The sequence below is a fragment of the Delphinapterus leucas genome, chromosome 16, assembly GCF_059928025.1.
Source record: "Delphinapterus leucas isolate spDelLeu-1000000601 "Yukka" chromosome 16, BTC_Dleu_Yukka2, whole genome shotgun sequence".
NCBI classification, from domain to species: domain Eukaryota; kingdom Metazoa; phylum Chordata; class Mammalia; order Artiodactyla; family Monodontidae; genus Delphinapterus; species Delphinapterus leucas.
This window is the reverse complement of record NC_143144.1, coordinates 39100003-39123714: the sequence shown is the minus strand read 5'-3', so window position 1 is coordinate 39123714 and position 23712 is coordinate 39100003. Positions and strand designations below refer to the sequence as shown.

Here is a 23712-nt window from a genome sequence, read left to right as displayed (position 1 = left end):
CAAAAAACACTATGAGAAACAATAAAGAATTCCATCACTAAAATTAAATGTTTAAAAAAAATACAAGTTTAGTACTTCCCAGTTGGTGAACACATCGAGGTGCAGGAAGGGTGGCATGTGGAAGAAGGCATGGGAAGCTCCACACCCCTTCCCCGATACCTTGCCCTACACATCTCTTCCACTTGGCTATTCCTGAGTTGTATCCTTAATAAGCCAGTAATATCTCCTTACAGATTCCAGCACATGGGTTCAGTGCCTGGAACCTATACAAGTAGTAGAATAGAGCATTGTTTTATTTTCCATTCTCATAGCCCTCAGTGGCTGCAAGTGATCACATCTCATCACAGTAGTCATTCAATTATCCAAGATACTATGTGGAACCTATTCATCATCACCCAGCCTGCAATCATTTGAATTAGGACATGAATAGTTTCCGTTATCAAGATACATCTATTTAAGTCTCATGTCTGTTGTATAGAAGTCAATATTCAAATGATGGCGTGTTTTCCATTTGGTATTTATTGTGCCCATTTGGCAAATTTACAGTCATTACCAGAGTGCTGATCATGCTACCCTTCCATTTAGAATTTTTTCTAAGCAGTATGTGTCAGGATCTTCAGAAATGCTTACAACCTTTGATCAAACAAATCAAATCTCCAAGAATCTATACTATGGAAATAAATAAGAATACAAGATAAAACCTTAAATACACATATTGCCTCATTGTTTAATATTGTGGAAAATTAGAAATGCTAAAGAAGTCTAGGGAATTCCCTGGTGGTCCAGTGGTTAGGGCTCAGAGCTCTCACTGCTGAGGGCCCAGGTTCCATCTCTGGTCCAGGAACTAAGATCCCGCAAGCTGAGTGGTGCAGCCATAAATAAATAAATAAGTCTAATTTTAGTGGAAGGATTAAACAAAGAGTGGTACATTACTTGCATTACACAGTCATTACAAATTATATTTGAAAGATTATGAATAATGCTATGTGAAAAAGCAAGTTACTAGTTTATTTTTGTAGTGTAAGCATAATTTTCTAAAACAAGCCAACAAAACACCAAGTAATCAAAATTTAAGACAAAAACTAAAACTAAAACTACGCCAAGGGCTTCCCTAGTGGTGCAATGGTTAAGAATCCGCCTGCCAATGCAGGGGACACGGGTTCAAACCCTAGTCCAGGAAGATCCCACATGCCGCAGAGCAACTAAGCCCGTGCGCCACAACTACTGAGCCTGCGCTCTAGAGCCCGCGAGCCACAAATACTGAGCCCTCGTGCCACAACTACTGAAGCCCGTGAGCCTAGAGCCCGTGCTCTGCAACAAGAGAAGCCACCGCAATGAGAAGCCCGCACACTGCAATGATGAGTAGTCCCCGCTCACCACAACTAGAGAAAGCCCGAAGGCAACAATGAAGACCCAATGCAGCCAAAAATAAATTAACTTAAAAAAATAATAATAAATAAAAAAAATAAAAATACACCCAGTGACATGGCAACAGCAGGTGGAGAGGACGTGCACACCCTCATTCCTTCCTTTCTCAACTCCATCTTCACGTTAGCGGCAGTGGTAAAGCTGTTCAGTTGCCAACATGCAGTTGTTTGCGCGCAGGAGCTACACACTCTCCAGGTGACTGGCCAGGTGACAGTCGCCCAGATCAAGGCTCACGTAGCCTCGTTGGAGGGCCTCACTCCAGGAGATCAGGTCCTGCTCCTGCAGGATGAGGCTACCCTGGGCCAGTGTGGGGTGGAGGCTGTGAGCACTCCGATCACTCTGGAAGTAGCCAGCTGCATGTTTGGAGGTAAAGTCCATGGTTCCCTGACCCGTGCCAGGAAAGTAAGAGGTCAGATTCCCAAGGTGGCCAAACAAGAGAAAAAGAAAATGGGCCGGGCCAAGAAGCGTATGCAGTACAACCAGTGCTTTGTCAATGTTGTGCCCACTTTTAGCAAGAAGAAGGGCCCCAATGCCAACTGTTAAGTCCTTTGTAATCTTGGCTTTCTCTAATAAAGCCACTTAGCCCAATCCAAAAAAAACCCCAAAAAAACCAAGAAACAAAAAACAAATTAATAAATAAACAAACACCCAAATGTCAACTATGGTTGATTTGAGCCATAGGTGACCCTTCTTCCTACTTCTCTAAATTTTCCAAGTTTTTTTATGGAGTATGTCAATTTTGCTTAACTCTTACTTGATACCACTTGCCTTTTGAGCTAAAGTTCTACTAGATGACAAAACAAAGCAAACTGGCCTAGTGGTCAAAGACGGGAAAAGTATGAAATGTGATTTCTTTCAAACGTTATTTATCGTTTTGTGAGAGGCAGAAATGGTTAAACATACAACGAAGTCATATTACCTGCTAGCAAAATTGTTCTTAGTTTATACAATGAAATCACACACATCAGTATTTCTTAGTGTTCTGCCAAAACACCATGCATCATGATTCTAAGTATTTTGTGACTTGAGGAAGTCTGAAAGCACATTTAAAATATGCCAAATATTAATGTAGTGTAACCTTTGGTTTTAAGGCATATTGGGAGAGGTAAAAGTCTCAGAATATTATTTTGTAACTTTATCAATTGATACATTTTCTAAATGTCCAAAAATAGACATTTAGGGAATTCCCTGGTGGTCCATCCGTTAGGACTTGTTATTTTCACTGCTGTGGCCTAGGTTCAACCCCTGGTGCAGGAACTAAGATCCTGAAAGCTGCAGGGTCTGGCCAAAAAAAAAAAAAAAAACCACATTTAACATGTAGTATTTCAGGTTATACTTTATAACAAATATGGCTAAACTATTGCTGCAATATTACTAAATTTACATGCCTTTAAAGAGATCAAGAACTATTTATATTGCCATTCCCTCCTTTTGTGACTCAGAAAGTTTTACACTCCCTCTTAACCTGGCATCTGCTGTGCAAAGGCCTGAAGACCTAATGATTTCTCAAGACCCAATATGGACTCAGGGTTACCTCTACCCATATGCCCACCCCTTAGAGACAAGTTTGTCAAGGCCAAAAAATCAAGTGAGCACCAATCGCTTCCACCCCTGCCTTCCTCCTTTCCCAGGGCTAAGCCTTGCCAAAAAGAAAACAGCCCCATGCTAGGGTTCTTTATGACATGCTGAGCAAAGGCCACAGACGGCTAAACACTGCCAAGTAGACCTGAAAACAATGAACTCATCTAGCTTTGTGCATAACCCAGAACCTCTGTCTGTCAGCATCAACGTATTTTTCCCACAAAATTAATAAAAATTTTGAGATTAGCTAAAATCACCATATTCTTACAATCAACCAAAATGTAAGCCCCTACGATTAATCCCTCTTTCCTGCTGCACTCTGATCTCATTTCTGCTCTGTACTGTCTCTCTCTTCGACCATCACACACCCTCCAATAGCTATACTTCCTGATAGCCCTTTACACTGTTCCACTGCAAACAAATTCCCTAAACCCCAACCAATTTAAATTGGTTGCCAGCAGTCTTGCTCTCTAAACTAATCTGGGTGCGAGCTATTCTCTCCCACTCAGCAAACGTGAAGCATGGAAATCATGCCTTGTTCACCATCACAGTTCTTTACCCTCAGATAAAGGTACGTCTTTTGAGGTTTAAGTCATCTGTTGCTACCTCTCTCTCCTTGTCATCCACTGGTGTCTTGGTCACTCTCCCACATTCACTAAAGGCTTTGGAACCTGGTTCAAATTCTTTCCACCCCTTGCTCTGCCACCATTCTGAGCAACTCACTTCCTGTGTAGCTGACTCCTGTAAAATTCTAGCTCTACAGTTCCTTTATCTCAACTCCAGGAACCTTCACTTTCTCTCCACTTCAGAAACCCATTCCATAGCCAGATGTTGCATTCAGTCATAACCAGCAACTGCTCCTATTTAATCTTACAATCCAATATCCAGTCTTGACCACTTCATATCCCAGCAGCTACTTTCTGGTTTCATTTGTTCGCTACTGAGCCTAGACTCAATGGCCCAGAACTTGAAATGCTCTAACTACCGTCATTTCTTGCATCCTTACTCTGCCACACTGGCCTGTAAAACTCAAACCAAAATCAATCCAGTTGTTCAACTTGTCTGCTCAGCCCCTCAGGCTGGTGAGGCCTGAGAGAGGGGGGAAAAATCATCACACAACTATATATACCAGAGCCATGAAAAATTATTACAATTCCTTTAAGTAATCCCATTCAGTTAGCCCTCTCATTTATCTCAATGAAATTCTCCCTTTCCCCTCAAACTCTCCCCTAAAATCACCATCACCATCCTCTATAATCTCAGCTGATGAGGTGATCCCCCCACTTCACTGAAAAATTCATCAAGTGTGTTGATACCCCAAATTCCTCACCTACCACCCAAACACTTTTCTCCATCTGCACCATCCTTTCTTTATTCCGACTTCAATGGAAACAATATTCCTATTCCTGCTGAAACCTAGTATCCTCACTGTTCCCTCTACTCTTAAGGACAATGTTCAATCAATCTCACATACCTCCTTCTTCCTGTATCATCAACTTCTCCGTTCCTCCTGACTCTTCCTGTTTAGCACATAAACATGCTGAACTTTCTCTCATCTTGATAGAATATGCCCTCTACCTATGATCCTGTATCTCTACAAGCTTTTTGAAAAGAATGCCTGCACTTACTGCTTCCACTCTCTCACAACTATTCTCTCTAGTTCTCAGCAACCTGGCGTTTATCTCTGCCATGGAGATGCCACTGAAACTGTTCTAGAGAAGATGATCAATCAGCTACTTGCTGCTCTGTCGTTATAGTAGCTGACCTGTTTTCTACATTTGACACTGCTGACCACTCTTTTCTTAAAACTTCTCAGTCTTCATTTAATGACATTTACTGAAAACCTACTTTATGGTAAGAACTGTGGATAAAATGATGAACATGATGGTCTTAGTCCTCAAGAAACTTAAAATCGAGTTGGGGAAGCTTTTATGGTAATTCATACTCATATTTCAACCTCTCAGATCCTTCCTTCCTTTCTCTACTCAGCCCTTAGATTCTGACACTCCCCCAGGGCTCCTCTCTTTGCTCTTCTAACGTCCACCCCAGGATGACTGTATTTACATTACCTACTCACTGATGATGACAAAATTTACATCTCCAGCTGAGAATTCTATCCGGAGTTCTGGACCCTTTTACTCTATGAAAAGATACTGGTACCTGGATATTTCACTATCTTGATAATATCCTTTGATACACAAAAGTTTTCAATTTTGACCAAGTCCAACGTATCTATTTTTTCTTTGGCTATTTGTGCTTGTGGTGTCCTATTTAAGGAACTGCTGCCTAGTCTAAGATCATAAATATTTATACCTACATTTTTTCTAAGACTTTTACAGCTTCGACTCTTACAGTTAGCTCCTTAATCCACTGAAACCATAATTCTTGAAAGATAAGGATTTCAATGGCAGTATCTGAAGGCTTAAGAGTAAAAAGAGCTTTTTAAATTCTAAAACCATGGCTTTAAACATCACACCCCACGGCAAGAAAACTCTGCTGGCAGAGTTTATACTGTAAACTACAGCACAGAGGAAGTAGCAGGTGGTGACGTAAATGCAACTCTTCCCCAGCAATTTAGAGGACAGAAAAACCTGGGAGAGGAGTGCAGAAAGAAAGAGGAATTAGAAATAGTTTAGATACAAGTTCAAAATTCTTACCTTCTGTCTCATCTGGGGCTAAGTCTCAGGGTGAGGAAGGGTGAGAAAGATCTCCAGTATGTTTGTGGGGAAGGGCCAAGAATACAAGATAATTATGTCTCCCCTTCCTAAGTTACGGTCCAGGGAACCGCAAGCCTTTTAGCAAAAGCTTGCAACTAACACTACCTCAGTGTAGTAGGGGAGCAATACCAATGACATGCCCAGACCACACTCCTGAAAAGCTACCTCAGAGTCCCAAGCATGCCAGCAAAACGTGGAAACCATTAAGGAGTTTGCCTTGGGTCAGTGGGCCCAAAAGAGCCTGGGTTTAAGGAGGACCCAGCACACACAGACCCGCGCCCAGAGGCCATGGAAGCATCAGGGACATCAGCCTCAGATGCAGCAGAGCAGACAGGGCCACTCAAGATTAAGCCAGTACAAGGTACAACCTAGTAGCGGCCAAGGGCAGAGGATGGCACGAAGATGAGAGGCCACTTCCTCAACGCCAGAAAATATTATAAGGCTTCTCTGTGAATACCTTCCACCCCAGAAAAAAAAAAGGGGGGGGATGTGAAAAAACTGAACATTTATCCAAAGGACTGATTATTTACCCAAGGGTCTGAGTAATCCTGGAATTAACTAACAAATTAGACCAGAAGGTACTGACTTTATCCTAAATTGGCAAGATTGTTTTCTATTACCCAGTAGAAATAAGAAGCTCCAGGGTTAAGGAAGTTTTAGTTATAGAGAAATAATGAAAGTTACATGTTTGCACATTCAAATTTGTAGTTTACAAAATTTATGCCCGTTACACTTGCAATTGGGTTTCTCACTGAACAAAAAGTGAAAAGGTAAAGCCCTTGCCGACATAATCTACCTCTCCAAAATCACACTGGTTTCTGTCCATTCCTAAAATATGTCGAGGTCTTTCCTCTCTCACGGCTTCTCCACATGCTGTTTCCTTCACTTGTACCCACAGCTCTTTATATAGGTTGCTCCAACTCAGCCTTTAGTTTCAATGTAAATGTTTCTTCCTTGAAAAGGGCTCTCTGGCCACCCTATCTAAAGCAGCACAGCACCCTGTTACTTCCTCTCTAGCACTCCTTGCAATCTAACTTCCCAAGCTCTGTCCTTGTCTGTCTTGTTCACTGCAGGCTCTGGTCAATAAGAGGTGCTCAATAAACAGTTCTATATGAATGAATGAATAATTAAGTAAAATGTGAGAGAGAAAATAAACCTTAAAATCTTCTAATAAATCTGAGTATTAAGGAGTAAAAAAATTTAAAGTAGACACCCACATTTTAATTTGGATATGAAAGTCAAATAAAAGACCATAAATAAGTTCCTAATTCCATTTTAAGAACCATGCAATTACAGAGTTTTACAAAGACAGTTATGTAAATTCATAGGGTGCCTTCTCCAGGCTAAAGCCATTTAAAACAGAAACACAAAACAGAAACAAATCCAGCAAAGAATCAAGACAAGTTTCTTTTAAATTAAAATAAATAGGGACTTCCCTGGTGGTCCAGTGGTTAAGACTATGCCTTCCTATGCAGGGAGTATGGGTTCATCCCCTGGTCGGGGAGCTAAGATCCCACATTCCTCATGGCCAAAAAACCAAAACATAACAGAAGCAATATTGTTACAAATTCAATAAAGACTTTAAAAATGGTCCACAGGAAAAAAAAAAAAAACTTAAAAAAAAATTAAAATAAATAAAGTCCATAGGAATAAAAGTTAGCCTATAAAAACTGTGAAGAACAATAGAGGCTGTTTGAATATAATGGAAGGTGCTTCATACTTTTATGGTTCAATAATGTAAGATATCAATTCTTCCCATATGAATCTATAACTGTAATGCAACTTTAAGTAGAATACAAAAGGATCTTGTGTGTGTGTGTGTGTGTGTGTGTTTACAATGATCAATATTAGACATACTTAAATATGTAAATAACAACATAAGTTCCAGCTCTCCAAAGTGATGAGCAAGAGTCAAGCCAACTCATCCTATGAAAACAACTAAAAACACTAGGTGAAATATAAAAAACAAATCCTTAAAAGTCACTAAGCCATAACAAGATAGTAAGGAATTACCTAGTTAAAACTGGAAGAGAAAACCAGGAACCTAGAGTAAGTTAGCAATGGAGCTGCTTTTGATCCGAGGGCATTTGTTCATGAGGGAAAATATAAATTTTTGTTTGATGATGTCATAGTGTATGAGGAACACAATTCAAAGCACAGGACCCACATAAAATGATGAGTCTAGTAAGAGAGTATCCCCACAATAATCTGTAACCCTAAAGGGCAACATCCTCACACTAACAGTCATCTGAAAGTAAACCAGTCCCTTAAGTCCTATAACCAAGGTCTGCAACTGTGTCATGGTCCCGGGAATTACAAACCTTGGATTAAGGTGGCACTTTGCCTGACCCCAGGCACCTATAGAATAAAACATAAAAAAATAAAAAGTTGCATAAAAAGAATAGGTAAGATACATAGAAGATAAAGTGAGAGATGACAGAACCGAGTAGAGACAGTATTTGAAGAGGTAACAGTTGAAAATGTCATAGAACTATGAAAGACCCCCATCTCTCGAATCAAAAATCACAAAGAACGAACATACAACAGAGGATATCAGTAAAGCCAATGAAATGGTCCTCTGAAGAGACTCACCATCTGGTGAGCTGTCCCACCTGATCTCTTCCCATTTCTTCTCCTGCTTCTCCCCCTCCCCCCGCAACACATACACTCACACTCCAGCCACAGTGAACTATGACAGTACTACCTAATTCATACCATTTTGACCAGGATTTTCTTTTGTTTAAAAAAAGAAAACACTTGGACCACATTTAGAAGGGGGGACAAGGATATTATAAAGATACACATAGATGAGAAATGAAATTAAAACTGGAAAGTCATCTTTCTGACCAAGTCACATCATAGGTTTCTGGGCCAGCATTTAGACTGGACATGGCCGGCCAAAAGGCACCTGCTGCCCAAAGGCACCTTCTTGAAAGGCAATCAATCATCTGTAGCCTGAGGAACAAGGGATTAAGGTCACATGACCACCTGAAAGCATGTCCTGCTATGAGGACATAGCAGTGATCTTGATTAAGATCCGTAGTACAGCTACAGGTAATTTGGCAAAAAGCATGTTGGTCAACATGATAATTTGGCTGAAATGACAATCAAAAATAAATATACCTGTACCGACATTGATTTCTTAGTTTTGATAAATGCATCGTGGCTATATAAGATGTTGATAGTAGGGAAAGATGGTCGAAGGGAACTCTGTAGTATCTTTACAACTCTTCTGTAAATCTAAAATTATTTCTAAACAAAAATTATTTCAAGAAAAATTATTATAAATAAAAAATCAATTTTCAAAAGTGGAAAAATCGAAAACACCTAGTCATTGTTTTTGGTTCTGTTTTTCCAATTACAGTTCTCCCCCACTATGCGAAAGTAGAGCATTCCTCTGAAACCTTTCATAAGCTGAAATGGCGTAAAGTGAAGAAGCAATTAACTTAGGAGACATCTAGCTAATGGATGCACAAAATAAACTGAGATAAAGCATAGATGCACACAGGAACAGTTCAAAGCTATGGCTGTTTGACGCTGACATGCTGAGTGTGGTTCCTGAGAAGGAGCTTGGTGGTGCACCATCTCTATAACAGCTTGGCTCCCTTCAAGACAAACGCCGAGTGCTATTTTTGCTTTTCACCTTTTTTCATAAAGTGAAAGTCCTCTTCAGATTTCTTTTAGGTACTGAAAACCGGTACTAATGTAGGTCTTTCATAAAAGCGAAGTGGAGTAAGGTGAACTTTCCAAAAGTGGGGGATACCTGTATTCTACCTTAATTACATCATGGAGTGCTTTTATGATCCTGGATATATATTTTTAAGCATTATTCTTTCATATTTCAAATTTTTCAGATGTTATCCTACTTTTTAAAATTCTAATTGATTTTTTTTTTTTTTTTTTTGTCTGCACTGTGCAGCTTGCAGGATCTTAGTTCCCCAACCAGGGATTGAACCCGGGCCGCCTGCAATGGAAGTGCTGAGTCCTAACCACTGGACTGCCAGGGAATTTCCTGTAATTGATTTTTTGCCAGTTATTTCTGCTTTCACTGATAACTATAGAGAAAAATTAGAAAAACGTAAATGTTCCATATTGAGAACCAATATGAAAAAATTGTGATTTAGATTAGAAACAACATGAATCTATAGAAATAGGTTAGGAATAAAATCTAAGCAACACTTGCTATCCCATCTAGCCTGTTTCTGAGTTCAGACACCAAGAGCTGGGTCAGTGAAGAACACCTGTAGTTAAAAAGGTATCATGGACTTAGGGGTAGTCCTTCTGTTATTCTCATTTGTACACTTTTTCATTCTTCCCTAAGTAAGTGTTAAAATAAATGAAAACCATAAGAGGCAAGGAATTGGAACTTCTCAGGGCTTGGTTTTTTTAGTTTTTCCACTTAAATTTTCTCTAATTAATTTAAAGCCAATTGTGACTGCTTGCTGAATGTGGTTGGGTTCACTTTTCTGGTGTTTGTATTGTATTTTTTAAAAAGGCAGAAAAGAATATGAAATTACAGAAGGCAAAGTCTATAATTCATTAAAGTAGACATAAAAAATACCAGATAATTATTATTCAAAATAATTTCATTTTATACCTGACCTAGAAAAAACACATGAAGGATAAATATTTGCTTTAATTTGATCCTTTCATCAGAAATACCCCATGTTCTTGAAGTCCAGATATTTGTTCTTTCTGTATTAACACCTTTTCACCAATACTTCATTCTTTTTTTCTTTTTTTTTAAACAGCTGACTGGAATTTTCAGTGTGTATGGCTGGCAGATATCAACTTCTAGAATCTAAGATGTAATCCCTTTGTGTTTCTTTGGTTCTAGATGGCCTACAAGAATGCAATCATAAAGATTCTACAGTTGATGAAGACACTGTGGAGGACAAAACTATGTAAAGGGCACCTTTACATAGCTAACCCATGTATCTTCAAAACAGTCTTATCTCAAGCTGTGTTTCTGACAGTATGTTACTGTAACAGAGACTATGATGAGGCTGTCATTTCCAACCTTAGGACAAAGATAAGAAGAACTTCTAATTTCAACATAAATGCTAGATTAGTCATCTTAATTTAAGCCATTTGCCTATGTGTTACACCAATGACAATAAGTTACTGATGGCAGCTCCATCTGAAAATCTGTTGAAATCATTTGAGCACTTGATATTTCATTATAAATGCCAGATTTTTTTCCCAGAAGTTGAGGATGGGTTTCTGTTCTGTCCTCTTGTGTGGCACCAGAGCAAACACCACAGCATGGAGTTATTGCCTCACAAGCTGTCAATGGTAAAAAGCTGTTCAAAAAAAGGAGGCATAATCTTAAAAGTATCATCACTATATAAGGTCTCAAAGGGAACTAGACTCTGCAAATTTCTCAGTGTAGAGAACGTGAAACATAATGACGATAGTTTCAAAGGGAACTAGACTCTGCAGATTTCTCAATGTAAAGAACATGAAACCATAAGCATCACAAATCCCAGTGTCATGGTTAAGAATGCTTCACCCCTCTTAACTGTACTTGGATTCTAAAAAAATGTATTATCACAATAAGATAGCATGGAGAGGATGTTATTTTTGATGGCAAATACAGTAAACACTGTTGGCTGCCAACTGAACAGTTATTCCTTCCACAACTCTCTCCCCTGCCGTTAGAGCCTGCCTATATTTCAGAAGGTAAAAGTGCCAGAAAGTCCTCTTTCTAGCTTCCCTTACAGCAAGAGCATGGGCAAATAACCAATCCTAGCTACTGGGGCCTAAGACAGCTGAGCTGGCTGGCAGGCCTTTGGAAAAGGTTTTCTTCACCAATAAAGAGATATGTATGGGAGGAAACTGCTGTTCTTCTACATAATACTTGGTTATGTCTGCATGTGACCCCTGGAATCACTGTAGCAATCTTGCAACCACGAGGAGAGATATCACCAAGTTGCTAAAAATAACACAGAGAAAAGCCCTAGGTCCCTGAAGCAATGGATCACTAAGCCCTGTACCAACAATGAATATCCTTGCCTCTGGACTTCTTGTTGGATAACAGTTACTAGTTAGTTTATGGCTTTAGTTTAAGTCATCTTTATTTGGATATTGTTACTTGAGGGCCAAAGCATCCTAACTAACAATGCTAACGAATATCTGTTCATTGCATGCTATCCAGATCAGGAAGTTAAATTGTTGCTACTTAGCCAACTCCAGCCATTACTGTTACTTGAAAACTGGGTTGGCCTCTGGGTGGGTATCCAGCCAATAGACACAACCAAGCCAAAGATCGGGAGAAGGAAGGATTTATTACTACTTGCAGCAAGTAAGGAGAACACCTGGGATCTTTCCCAAAGCAGTGTCTCCCAGAACAGCAAAAGTGGGGAAGTCTTAAGGTAAGGGTACCTGCATATTCATGTAGGCACTTGAGCAGAGGAGAATACGGCATAATGCATGGCCAAAGAAACACAAAACAAAAACAAACTGGGGCAAATTGAGGGAAAGGTCAACAGAGTCCAAGCTTCAGTGTTTCGAAGTCAGGAGGGTCAACATCATTCCATCCTCCGCCTGGATGGGACTTCAGTTCCTGCAGAACTCAAAGATATATTATTATGTCTATCCCCTGAGGAGGAACTAGGACTCTGCTTTATCACTGCACTATTGTTTGGCTTTTCTCTGTTCCTGCATTCCCTCAGTTCCCTTAAGATCAAAATTACTGAGACTTGTTCAAGGGCAAGCATTGTGGCCAGGCTTAGATCACAAAATGGCTTCTCTTATGTCAAGAAAAACACTCCTGGTTCTCTTTCTCCAGGGACCCCTTAACTTATCTGCTTACATTACCAGTGTCTCTACCTTAATCCCACCTGCTTCATTCACGTTTTTCTTTTCTGCCTTTCACTAAGGAACAAACTCAGTATAATTATACACACTTCTATGCTTCACAGTAAAGTCTGTTTCTTCTGCAACTCTCCATGATGGCCAACGGGAAGGTACTTTTTGCTTCTTCAGTATATTTTTCAGTTATGTTTGCTTTTAACAGCATCAGAAATGTGTTGCAATTTTTAGCTTATAATTTCTTTCTTTCTTTTCCCTAATTCCATATTGAAATCACAACTGATCTAAAATTTCCAGAGAGAAAATGCTAAAGATAGAATAAACATTTGCTGTTATAGAGGGTCATCCACATAGATCAATAAGTGGAGCTGAATGGTGAGGCATCTTGAATAATGAATAACTCAAGGTACTATCCTTTTTACCTGTAAGGAAAGCAAAAAACTTAACATCAATTTAAAAAAAGAGAGAGACAGAGATATAATGAATTACATACACGTGAGTTCAAAATCCTACCTTAGAACGGTTAATTTTTAAGAGACCTCACTTGTTTCTTGCGTGCTATGCTTAAAGGGATAAAGAACCTACTATGATTTTTCATGTTTACTCATAACAGGGAAAGAACCCTTAAGCAAGAGTTGATAAAACCTTTGTTGAATATTATTCAGCAACACAGCAAAATGAAAACTTAGCCAAACTAGCCAAGCAGATATACCCGACATTTGATTTATTAAGAAAAAAAAAAGTTTTTTAAGAGGAAAAAGACTACAAACCCTGAAAATTTCAGATCCTTTTCTTGGATATAGTTTCTTTTACTGTTTTTCTGCTTATTACAAAAACATACTCACTAAAGGGGGAAAAAATCCAAAATTACAAACTTTTCTGAATATCAATCAGAAGCACAAAAGCAAATATTAGAAAATATTCTCCTGAAAACTATGGCACAAAGACTTGAAAAACAATCCATGATGCACCCAAATTACCAATACTTGAATAAAAAACAGAACTGGAGATATTCATATCAGCTGTTTAAGCCAAACTGTTATGATGATCAAATTGCTTTTAACCAAAATATACACTACCCTGTATTTTCAAACCATGCTGTCATTTATCTTCAGGACTTTGCAAATGGTCTCCCCTCTTTATGGGGTACTCTTCTCTCCCCCACACTCATCTGGCTGATTAATGAGGTACTGACAAGCACTTGAGAACTAAAACCTATTAAAATTAGAAACGTGGGGGGGGGGGGGGACTTCCCTGGTGGCGCAGTGGTTAAGAATCCGCCTGCCAACTCAAGAGACACGGGCTCGAGCCCTGGTCCGGGAAGATCCCACGTGCCGCGGAGCAGCTAAGCCCGTGCGCCACAATTACTGAGCCTGCGCTCTAGAGCCTGCGAGCCACAACTACTGAGCCCGCAAGCCACAACTACTGAAGCCCGTGTGCCTAGAGCCCGTGCTCTGCAACAAGAGAAGCCACCGCAATGAGAAGCCCGCGCACCGCAACGAAGAGCAGCCCCCGCTTACTGCAACTAAAGAAAGCCCGCGCGCAGCAACAAAGACCCAAAGCAGCCTTATAAATAAATAAATAAATAAGAATTAATAACATAGGGACCTGATTTAAATTAAAAAATCAAGATTTTTAGTTCCTTGTTTTAAAAGCCCTTTAAAAAATTAAATATTTGATTTGTTATATCATTTGGTTTTATTGTATCATTTTTAATATCCAGAGAGGAAAATTTATGTCAAATATGAACTAAACAACTCTATAAGAAAAACAAAATTCTGATGTCTGCTAAATTCTTTCTAAGTTCAAATTCACTACTCACTCTTAAGGTAAAGTAGTCCTGAGATGAAAGAGTTTGAAAACTGATATTCTATGTAATAGGTTATTCACTGGTGCACCACTGTAACTTCAAGATATTGGAAACAACCTACACGTCCATCAATGATAGAAGAGCAAAAATAATCATGGCACAACCATACAATGAAGAACTATACAACAGTAAAAAAGAGTAAGGAGCAATTAGGCAATAAAATAAACCACATCCAGATTGGAAAGAAAGAAGTAAAACTACCTCTACTTGCAGATGACATGATCTTGTATAGAGAAAATCTTAATGGATCCACTACAATAATTATCAGAACGAATAAATGAGTTCAGTAAGGTCGAAGCATAAAAGATCAATATACAATAATCAACTGTATTTCTGTATACCTGCAATGAATAATCTGAAAATGGAGTTAAGAAAACAATTCCAGTTATAATAGCATCAAAAAGAATACTTAGAAATAAATTTAACAAAAGAAGTGCAAAACTTATATTTTGAAAAGACAAAACATGGCTGAGAGAAATTTTAGAAGACCCAAATACATGAAAAGACATCTCATGTTCATGAATCAGAAGATGTAATATTGTTAAAATGGCACCACTCCGCAGGTTGATCTATAGACTCAACATAAAACTAAAATTCCAGCTGACTTCTTTGCAGAAATAGACCACCTGATCCTAAAATTCATATGAAAATTCAAGGGACTCAGAAGAACCAAACAATCTTGAAAAAGAACAAAGTTGGAGGACTCACACTTCCTGATTTCAAAACTTATTACAAAGCTGCACTAACCAAGACCCTGTGGTACTAGCATAAGGACAGACATATGGGTGAGTGGAAAAGAACTAAAGAATGCAGAAATAAACCCTCACATCTAGGTCAATTGATTTCAAGGGAGTGTGAAGACACTTCAGTGGGGAAGAAATAGTCTTCTGTTGAACAAATAGTGCTGGGACAATTGGTTATCCACATGCAAAAGAATGAAATTGCACTCTTTCCTTACTCCATGCACAAAAAATCAACTTGAAATGTAAAAACTAAAACTACAAAACTCTTAGAAGAAAACACAGGTGTAAATCTTCACGACTTTCAATTAGACAATGGTTTCTTAGACATGACACCAAAAGCACAAGCCACAAAAGAAAACATTTAGAAGTTGGACTTCATCAAAATTCAAAACTTATGTCCTTCAAAGGACATCATCAACAAACTGAAAAGACAAGCCACAGAATGGAAGTAAACACTTGCAGATCAAATATTTGATATAGGATTTATATCTAAAATATATAAAGAACGCTTACAAGTCAACAATAAAAAGACAATCCAATTTAAAAGTGGAAGAAGGATATGAATATACATTTCTTTTAAAAAAATATACACAAATCATAAGTACATAAAAAGATGCTCAACATCATTAGCCATCAAGGAAATGCAAATCAAAACCAAAATGAGTCACCCCTTCACACCAGATAATAATGAGTGTTGGGGGGCTGGGATGAACTGGGAGATTGGGACTGACATATATACACTACTATGTGTAAAATAGATAACTAATGAGAACCTACTGTATAGCACAGGGAACTCTACTCAATGCTCTGTGGTGACCTAAATGGGAAAGAAATCTAAAAAAGAGGGGATATATATACATATATATATATATATATATATATATACGTATGACCGATTCACTTTGCTGTACAGCAGAAACTAACACATTGTAAAGCAACTATACGCAAATAAAAATCTGCAAAAAAAAAGTGTTGGGGAGAATACAAAGAAATTAGAATCCTCTGCCTATAGGAATTAAAATGGTCCAGCTTATGTGGAAAACAGCTGGGCATCTCCTCAAAAGATTAAACACAGACCCAGCAATTCCACTCTGAAGTGCATACCTAACAGAATTGAAAACATCCATCTCAACAAAAACTTGTACAAGAACATTCATAATAGCATTATTCACAATACCCCAAAAGTGGAAATAACCAAATGTCCATCAAAGCTGAATAGATTAAAAAAAGAGGGCTATAGCCATACAATGAACACTATTCAGCCATTAAAAGAAAAGAAATATTGATACATGCTACAACGCGGATGAATCTTTAAAACATACGCTAAGTGAAAGAAGCCAGTCACAAAGAACCATATTTTTTTTAATTTATTTTTTTAATTTTTTTTACATCTTTATTGGAGTATAATTGCTTTACAATGGTGTGTTAGTTTCTGCTTTATAACAAAGTGAATCAGTTATACATATACATATGTTCCCATATAGAACCATATATTGATTGCACGATTCCAGTTAAACAAAATGTCCAGAACAGACAAATCTAGAGACAGAAAGTAGAAAGTATGTATTACCTTTCCAAATTAAATTATTTTGAAAACAACTATGTTGTTCCTGTATTTATATGCTGTCTTTCTAAATCCTAAAATAATTCTAAAATATTTTTAAAAGCACTTGAAAGCACAAATGCATGCTATGAATCAAAGGGAAAAGACCTGGAATTTTGAAACAGCTAAGGAAAACTCATAAACCTTAAAGGCAGAAAACCAGTTGTCTTTTTTGAATGCTATCAAATGACCAAAATTCCCTTCAAGTTAAATTCTAGCCTCCTTTTGTTTTCTTTTGTTTTTTAATTTTTATTTATTTTTTATACAGCAGATTCTTATTAGTTGTCTATTTTATACATATTAGTGTATACATGTCAATCCCAATCTAGTCTCCTTTTGAACTGAAAATTATTATCAATAAACTTTAATTTGCAAAGTATCTGTATATTTTATAAAGGAATCATCAGTGTAAAGCTGAAACTTGCTAGACTTTACATCACAGTAAATAATTTTAAACTAAATGCAACAAACACTTAAAATATTTCTTGGAATAACAGGAACAGCATAACTTCGAGTCAGATACATGGTGTGAATCTTAGCGTGCTATTTACCATCTAGGTGATCATCAACAATTTGCTTGGTCTCTGTGAGCCTCAGTTCACCCTCCAAATAAATCAGGAATTATAATACCTACTTCAGAATGAAAAGAAACATTCCAACTGCTTACTAAATGGGAAGGTGGGGGTCAGGACAGTGTTTGGATTATTCCACTCTTTTTAAAAAATCTATCTATACAATTTGAATTTTTTTTACAACTTGTAAATAATTTAAAAACATAATGATTTTAAAAACTAAAAAATCTACTTTTAGGGGTTCTTTTAGAGATATTTCGTAAAACATCTACACATAGGAGACTCTCAGTTAAAATTTCCTCTCTCCTTCCATAGCCTTTCTACCTTCTTGAATTCAGGTGAACAAAACTGGGAAGAAGCAAAGTTAAACATTTATTTTTCTGAAGGCTATAGTTATCAAGAAAGAGATAAACAAGGGCAATAAAACTAAGCTTTTAAACCACTTTCCTCAAAACATACCTAAGAATTTAATCTGAAGGGGAAAAATTTCCACGTTCACTGATTCTAATCACTTTATTCTGATACTTTGTATTTGCTTGTTGTTGTTTTTGCAATATAAAATAATACTATCAAGTGAAAAGGAAATTTAGTACCTTAATCATTTGACCAACAAGACAAATTCAGGATTCAGTCCAGAGAATAGTTATCACTGAAAAACACAATACAAATATAATGACTATCATTTATCTAGCAAATAAGATAATACAAAAAAAAAAGATAAAAATAAGATAAGCTCCGCCTTTTTTGCTTTGACTGCACACTGAATAGATTAATGTAATTTAGTTCATCTAGGTTATCACCTTATACTGTACATAATACTGTGAGAATTAAAACATTCTCTTCCATATGCTAATAGATGAATAAAGTGAAAGGAAGCAAAATCGTTTTGCAGGTCAAAAAAGTGCCATTTTAAAATCACGAAAGTACACTGGGACCGCTAAAGCTGGTTATGCGGCCTTTGATAGCTTGTCTTAAAAACTGAGTCATTAGACTTTTACAAGCATCTAATGTATAACTTTAGCATTTCTCATCAAGCATTTGTAAGTACATAATTAAACCCTCATGTCCTTTAACGTTTACAAATCCTATTCTGGACCATTAATACATATGCTACTGAGAAACAATATCCGGGAGTTATTATTGCATTTCTACAGTGTCCTTGTTTTTAGACTATTTCAAGAACATATCTCTGAAATGGGGAAGCACACTCAGTAAATTTTAGAAAGATACAACGATTTGTATCAAATTTGTATTTGATACAACATAACTATTTCATCTCAACCTCATTGAGTGGTTGAATGGAACAAAATTAAAAACTTAAAGTGGTGAAAGCCAATAGGTAAGGGATTCCCCAGCTCTCAGGCTTTCTCCCTTCCACTTCCTGCAAGCCACTTCAAAACCCCAACTCCGATGACAAGAGTTCTTCGAAGTCCCAGCGGATAAAGCCAAGCTCTTAGCCCGGCCTCCAAACGCTGCTTCTCCGGGCCGCCCCAAGACAGATGCAAGGGTGACGGGATGGCTGCCCCGCGCCCCAGGGCGCGCGGGCGGAAAGGAGGGACACCCATGACTCATTCTCCCTCGGCCCACCGCCAGACCGCACCACCTTCACCCGCGCGCGGTCTCGGGACCGGACTCTCAGCGCCCCCCAGAGGCGGATGGGCCCCTTCCCCAGGAAGGCCCCCTCCCCCGGCAAAACACCCCTCCGGACGAGGCCCGGGGTGCGTACAAACCTGAGGCACCTGCTCCCCGCAAATCCCGGAAGCTTGTAGGGTGCCTCGCCCCGCCCCTCGCCCTGCGAGCATGCGCACCAGGACGGCCCACGCCTGCGCGCCCCCGAGAGCCCCCGCCGGCGCACGCCGCCGACCCGGCTCCCTGGGCGGCGCGCGCCCCCTGCCCTGCAAGGCACAGGCAACGTTGGCCCACTGCACCCTAAGTGCGTCCTCCCGTTAGGCGGCGAGCGCCGGAGGGGAGGGGACAGCCAGGAAGGCAGGAAGCTACAGCTTAAAAGGGCAGCCCGCGCCGGGCCCTTCCTCCCTCTGTCCGTCCCCGGGCCTGTGAGAGCGCCTGCCTCTGCGGCCTCCGTCCTGCCGACATGTACCGGTGCCTGGGTGAAGCGCTGCTGCTGTCCCGCGTCGGGCCCGCAGCCCTAGGCTCGGCGGCGGCCGACTCGGCCGCGCTGCTGGGCCGGGCCCGCGGGCAGCCCGCCACAGCCGCCGCCGCCCCGCAGCCGGGGCTCGCGCCGCCCGGCCGGCGACAGTACAGCGAGGCGGCGGCCGACCGCGAGGACGACCCCAACTTCTTCAAGATGGTGGAGGGCTTCTTCGACCGTGGCGCCAGCATCGTGGAGGACAAGCTGGTGGAGGACCTCAAGACCCGGGAGAGCGAGGAGCAGAAACGGAACCGGGTGCGTGGCATCCTGCGGATCATCAAGCCCTGCAACCATGTGCTGAGTCTGTCCTTCCCCATCCGGCGCGACGACGGCTCCTGGGAGGTCATCGAGGGCTACCGGGCCCAGCACAGCCAGCACCGCACGCCCTGCAAGGGAGGTGAGCCCCTCGCGCCCTGTCCCGCGGCCCTGCCCCGCCCCGCCCCGCCCGCCCGGCCTGCTGCCTTCTGCCTCCTGCCTCCGGGTCACGGCTCGACTCAGCCCCGGCGGGCACTGTCCCCCTCCCACGTTCCCCGCTCCCTCCCAGCCCCGGCCTGGGATGTGTCAGGCTCTGGTGGATAGTGAATTTTCCGCCCTATCCCCACCACGTAGTTGGTCCTTCCCCTGCGAGCCGTCATCCCCGGTTTATGCTTGTTGATGCTGTATGCAGAAGACACTGCCACCGCTCTTTTGATCCTAGCGACTGTGACAAACAGGGTGGGTCTTGACGGAAATGACTTGTAGAAAAGGAAATGACCGGCCCATCAGATTGTGCCTCTACAAGATTTTGTGGGCTTCTATGACTCAGGCGAACGCAAACCACAAAATAATTGTTTTCGGATTTTTTTCACTCTTTGTACAACAGTGACAGATGATACAGGAACATACAAAATGAATTGCCTTTTAAGTTTGAAATTCAGAGTTTTACTAACCAGATGAATTTATTAATTATACTTCGATATTTTATTAAATTACTTTCCTACTCTGGCAGCTTCAGTTTTGCACACACAGAAAAAGGTAATACATGAGCAGTGTAACACCTGACAAACACCAGGCATCCTGACAGTAAATCTAAAGGGTGTAGACTGCAGGACGGCCCGCCAGCCAATGGAATGAAATAGCCCTGTGGGTGTGTACTGGTTCAGGCTAGCACCAGATTTGAGCTTGAGGAAAAGATAAAGTGCTTGAAGAAAGGGGATGAGTCGGTTAAAATTTGATAGTCACTAAGTTATCCTGTAGTTTAAATTTTTGAATGTCTGTAGATTTGGCTTCTTCTGCAGTCAGATTGCTTTCTTTGAGCAAATAAAGGCTCCCCCGCTACTTTTCCCCCCTTAAAATCGCACAGTGCATCTTTAATAGTGCTTAAAAGTAACGTGGCAAAACCATTTTTTTCTATTAAAAAATTATGTAGAATAAAGGGCCCAAGGAGGTAGAGTCTAGCTGGAGGTTGCTTGGCTAATAAGCACAGAGGATGTTGGGCTAGACCCTTTGTCTCTGTAAATCTGGTCCAGTGTTCTATTATACCAGCTGACTTCTAAGGATGATTTTTAGAAATCTCTCTAGCAGAAAAATTTGAGCTCTGCTGGCATTCTTAGCCCAGGAACAAAGGTTGCTTCAAACTGCAAAGGTAAATGATTTACCTCTACTACTTGCTAAATTTGCATTGACCCCACCCACTTCTAGGACTTAACCTTTAGAGCTTAATTATCCTCTAGCTCTCAGTTTCCAATTCTAAAACCAACTTTTGAACCACTTTGACCTCTGGTTTCCCTTTCCAGCTCCAATACTACATAAAACATACACACTGTCCATCTACAGTGCCTTCTTCCTATCCACTCCCTTATTCTCTAAACCAAGAATACAAGTTCAAGCTCCCAAGAAAATCAAAGATGTTAGAAGAAGAGGCAAAGTTAGCAAATATTAAATTGCAGTGTTTCTTTAGAATGGACATCAAGTTTATATACTATCTTGTTGGCAGTATTTTCCAGTTGCTTAAAAGGTATGCAGCGAAACCAGTATATTTGTTTTTCTGCAGGATCTGACTTCGTTTCCTTGAAGTTCTTTATATTATTCTGTTCTTTCTATGCCAGGCCCTCTCCTATCATGAGTCACAACTCCACAGACTCAATAAAGCAACTAAAGTTTGTCCTAATTTGTTAGTCCTCTTCCTCTTGCCACAGCAGTTTTATACCAAAATAATAATAAAGCTAGCAACAAATTGCATCAGCTATAGAAAGCACTGTTACTGTAACACTTGTTCCTACTAGAACGTAAGATACAATTCTCTGTTCTATTTATCCCGTTTACAAGAAGGCTTGCTAGTGAAAGCACTACTAAATCCCAGCATATTAACAGAGAAACGGAAGTGCAACTAATAAATGGTAGCAAGCATTGCAAGATAATATGAAAGAAAATCAGCCAATATAAAGTGATAAATTTATTATCTTAAGAAATTTGAAAGACTTTCTGGAGAGAAAAGGATAGGCGAGGATCAGATAGCTATGCAGGCTCTTCAACATATTTTGGGGTGCTTAAGATAATGAACAGGGTACTAAATAGATGATCAGCAAAATGGGGGTACTGTAGACATCCATGCTTTGCTTTCATGACACTCTGGGATTTTCCTACCCATTTATCACCCCCATCTTGTTGCAAAGAATGTATATTCCAAGAGGGACTTATTTTCAGTGGGTTTTTTTTCCCTCTAATTAAACAGTACAAGAAAGTTGTTAACCTCCTTGGTCTCACTCTTGTTTTAGAAATATAGCATATATTAGGTGACTGAGATTTTTTTTAATGCTTTGGAGAAGCCATGTGAACTTACCCTCCTAAGCACACTTTTCTCTCCCCATCCTAACTCAACTGCCTTCTTGACCAACTTCTTTGGGTTGGGGGGGACCCTTGTCTGCTCTGCATCATCCTTTTCCCAACCCTCAGCTTTCTAATCTTTCATCAAGAGCAACCTTTAACCTGAGTTTTCCAACATAAAATTCTCAAGGTTGTAGCAAAGCAACAATCCAATTTATAATATGGGTATGGGAAACAGGTGGTTTTAAGACCTGGGGGTGGCTGATGTGTACTTTATACTGAGTAAATATTTAATAAGTAAATATTTAATAATACATACTGTTTTTGTGCTTCTCTTTTCCCACATAACCATATTTAAATGAACGCAATAGATTTGCATCTGTTAAGGATTTGCAAGTGTGCTTCATGCTCTGAAAGGAAGTTTTAAGGGAGGCCTTAAAAATATTTTCAGCAAAGATGAATCTTGTGGGAGTTTGCTTTAAGAAGACTTTCAAAGGTTCTTATGTGTTTGAAAACATTATCAGTGATTATTCCTGTTAACTTTTTCAGAATAAATTCTCTGTATTTTATTGGCCCTGGTTCGACCTGAGATCAATATACCTTTTTAGAAGGAAATTTATTATTTAACTCACTGGGGGAGTAGAGAGATTGATGATAGCAATTCATTGATGTAGGAGTCAATTTACTTTCTATTCCCTCCTGTCCTCCCATCCTCCACCCCCCTCAGGTCTTCAGATTAAAACTGTTGAGTCCAAATTTCCTGTGACTGATTTTTCCTCTTAGAACTTTCTAAAATTATCATTTAAATAAAGTTGATGGAATCCTGATGCACTGACCTAAATCTTTCATTTAACTGCAAATATCAGCACCCCCCCCCCAAAAAAAAGTGTACCTTATGTTGACCCATTGACTTGTTTTTAAGAGCCGAAATGCAAAAAAAGAAACAGTAGGAGGTAGATGGTCTTTGTTCTTGTCTTTGGGCAGCAGGATACAGGGGTTGGGGGCAGGGCAGCCAGCTAAGGGTTGGAGTCAGTACAGTACTGAAGTCCCCCTCGGCCTTTGGGATCTAAGTTTGTGGTAAATGGTAGTGCTTTTTGAGAAAACACTAGAAAGTACTGATACTGTGGTTTTTGTTTGTTTAACATCTTTATTGGAGTATAATTGCTTTACAATGGTGTGTTAGTTTCTGCTTTATAACAGAGTGAATCAGTTATACATATACATATGTTCCCATATCTCTTCCCTCTTGCGTCTCCCTCCCTCCCACCCCTCTAGGTAGTCATAAAGCACCGAGCTGATCTCCCTGTGCTATGCGGCTGCTTCCCACTAGCTATCTATTTTACGTTTGGTAGTGTATATATGTCCATGCCACTCTCTCACTTTGTCACAGCTTACCCTTCCTCCTCCCCATATCCTCAAGTCCATTCTCTA

General features: G+C 39.8%; 2 protein-coding genes and 1 pseudogene across 6 annotated transcripts in view; 2 read left to right on the top strand and 1 right to left on the bottom strand.

Annotated features, from left to right (window-relative positions):
• The window catches only part of SHLD2 (shieldin complex subunit 2), a 135252-nt gene extending 115341 nt beyond the window's left edge, over positions 1-19911 (bottom strand). For all 5 annotated transcript variants that reach the window (XR_016388094.1, XM_022562454.3, XM_022562449.3 and 2 more), the window contains exons 1-2: positions 19426-19911; positions 17921-17976 (exon numbers count right to left, since the gene is read on the bottom strand). The gene's annotated coding sequence lies outside the window, so the exon portion shown is untranslated. The remainder of the gene's footprint in view (positions 1-17920; positions 17977-19425) is intronic.
• Positions 708-2513, top strand: LOC149747260 (ubiquitin-like FUBI-ribosomal protein eS30 fusion protein pseudogene; annotated as a pseudogene).
• The window catches only part of GLUD1 (glutamate dehydrogenase 1), a 40378-nt gene continuing 35812 nt past the window's right edge, over positions 19147-23712 (top strand). Inside the window, exon 1 of the mRNA XM_022562459.3 lies at positions 19147-19873. Within this exon, the coding sequence (XP_022418167.1) occupies positions 19420-19873 (454 nt within the window). The 5' untranslated portion in view covers positions 19147-19419. The remainder of the gene's footprint in view (positions 19874-23712) is intronic.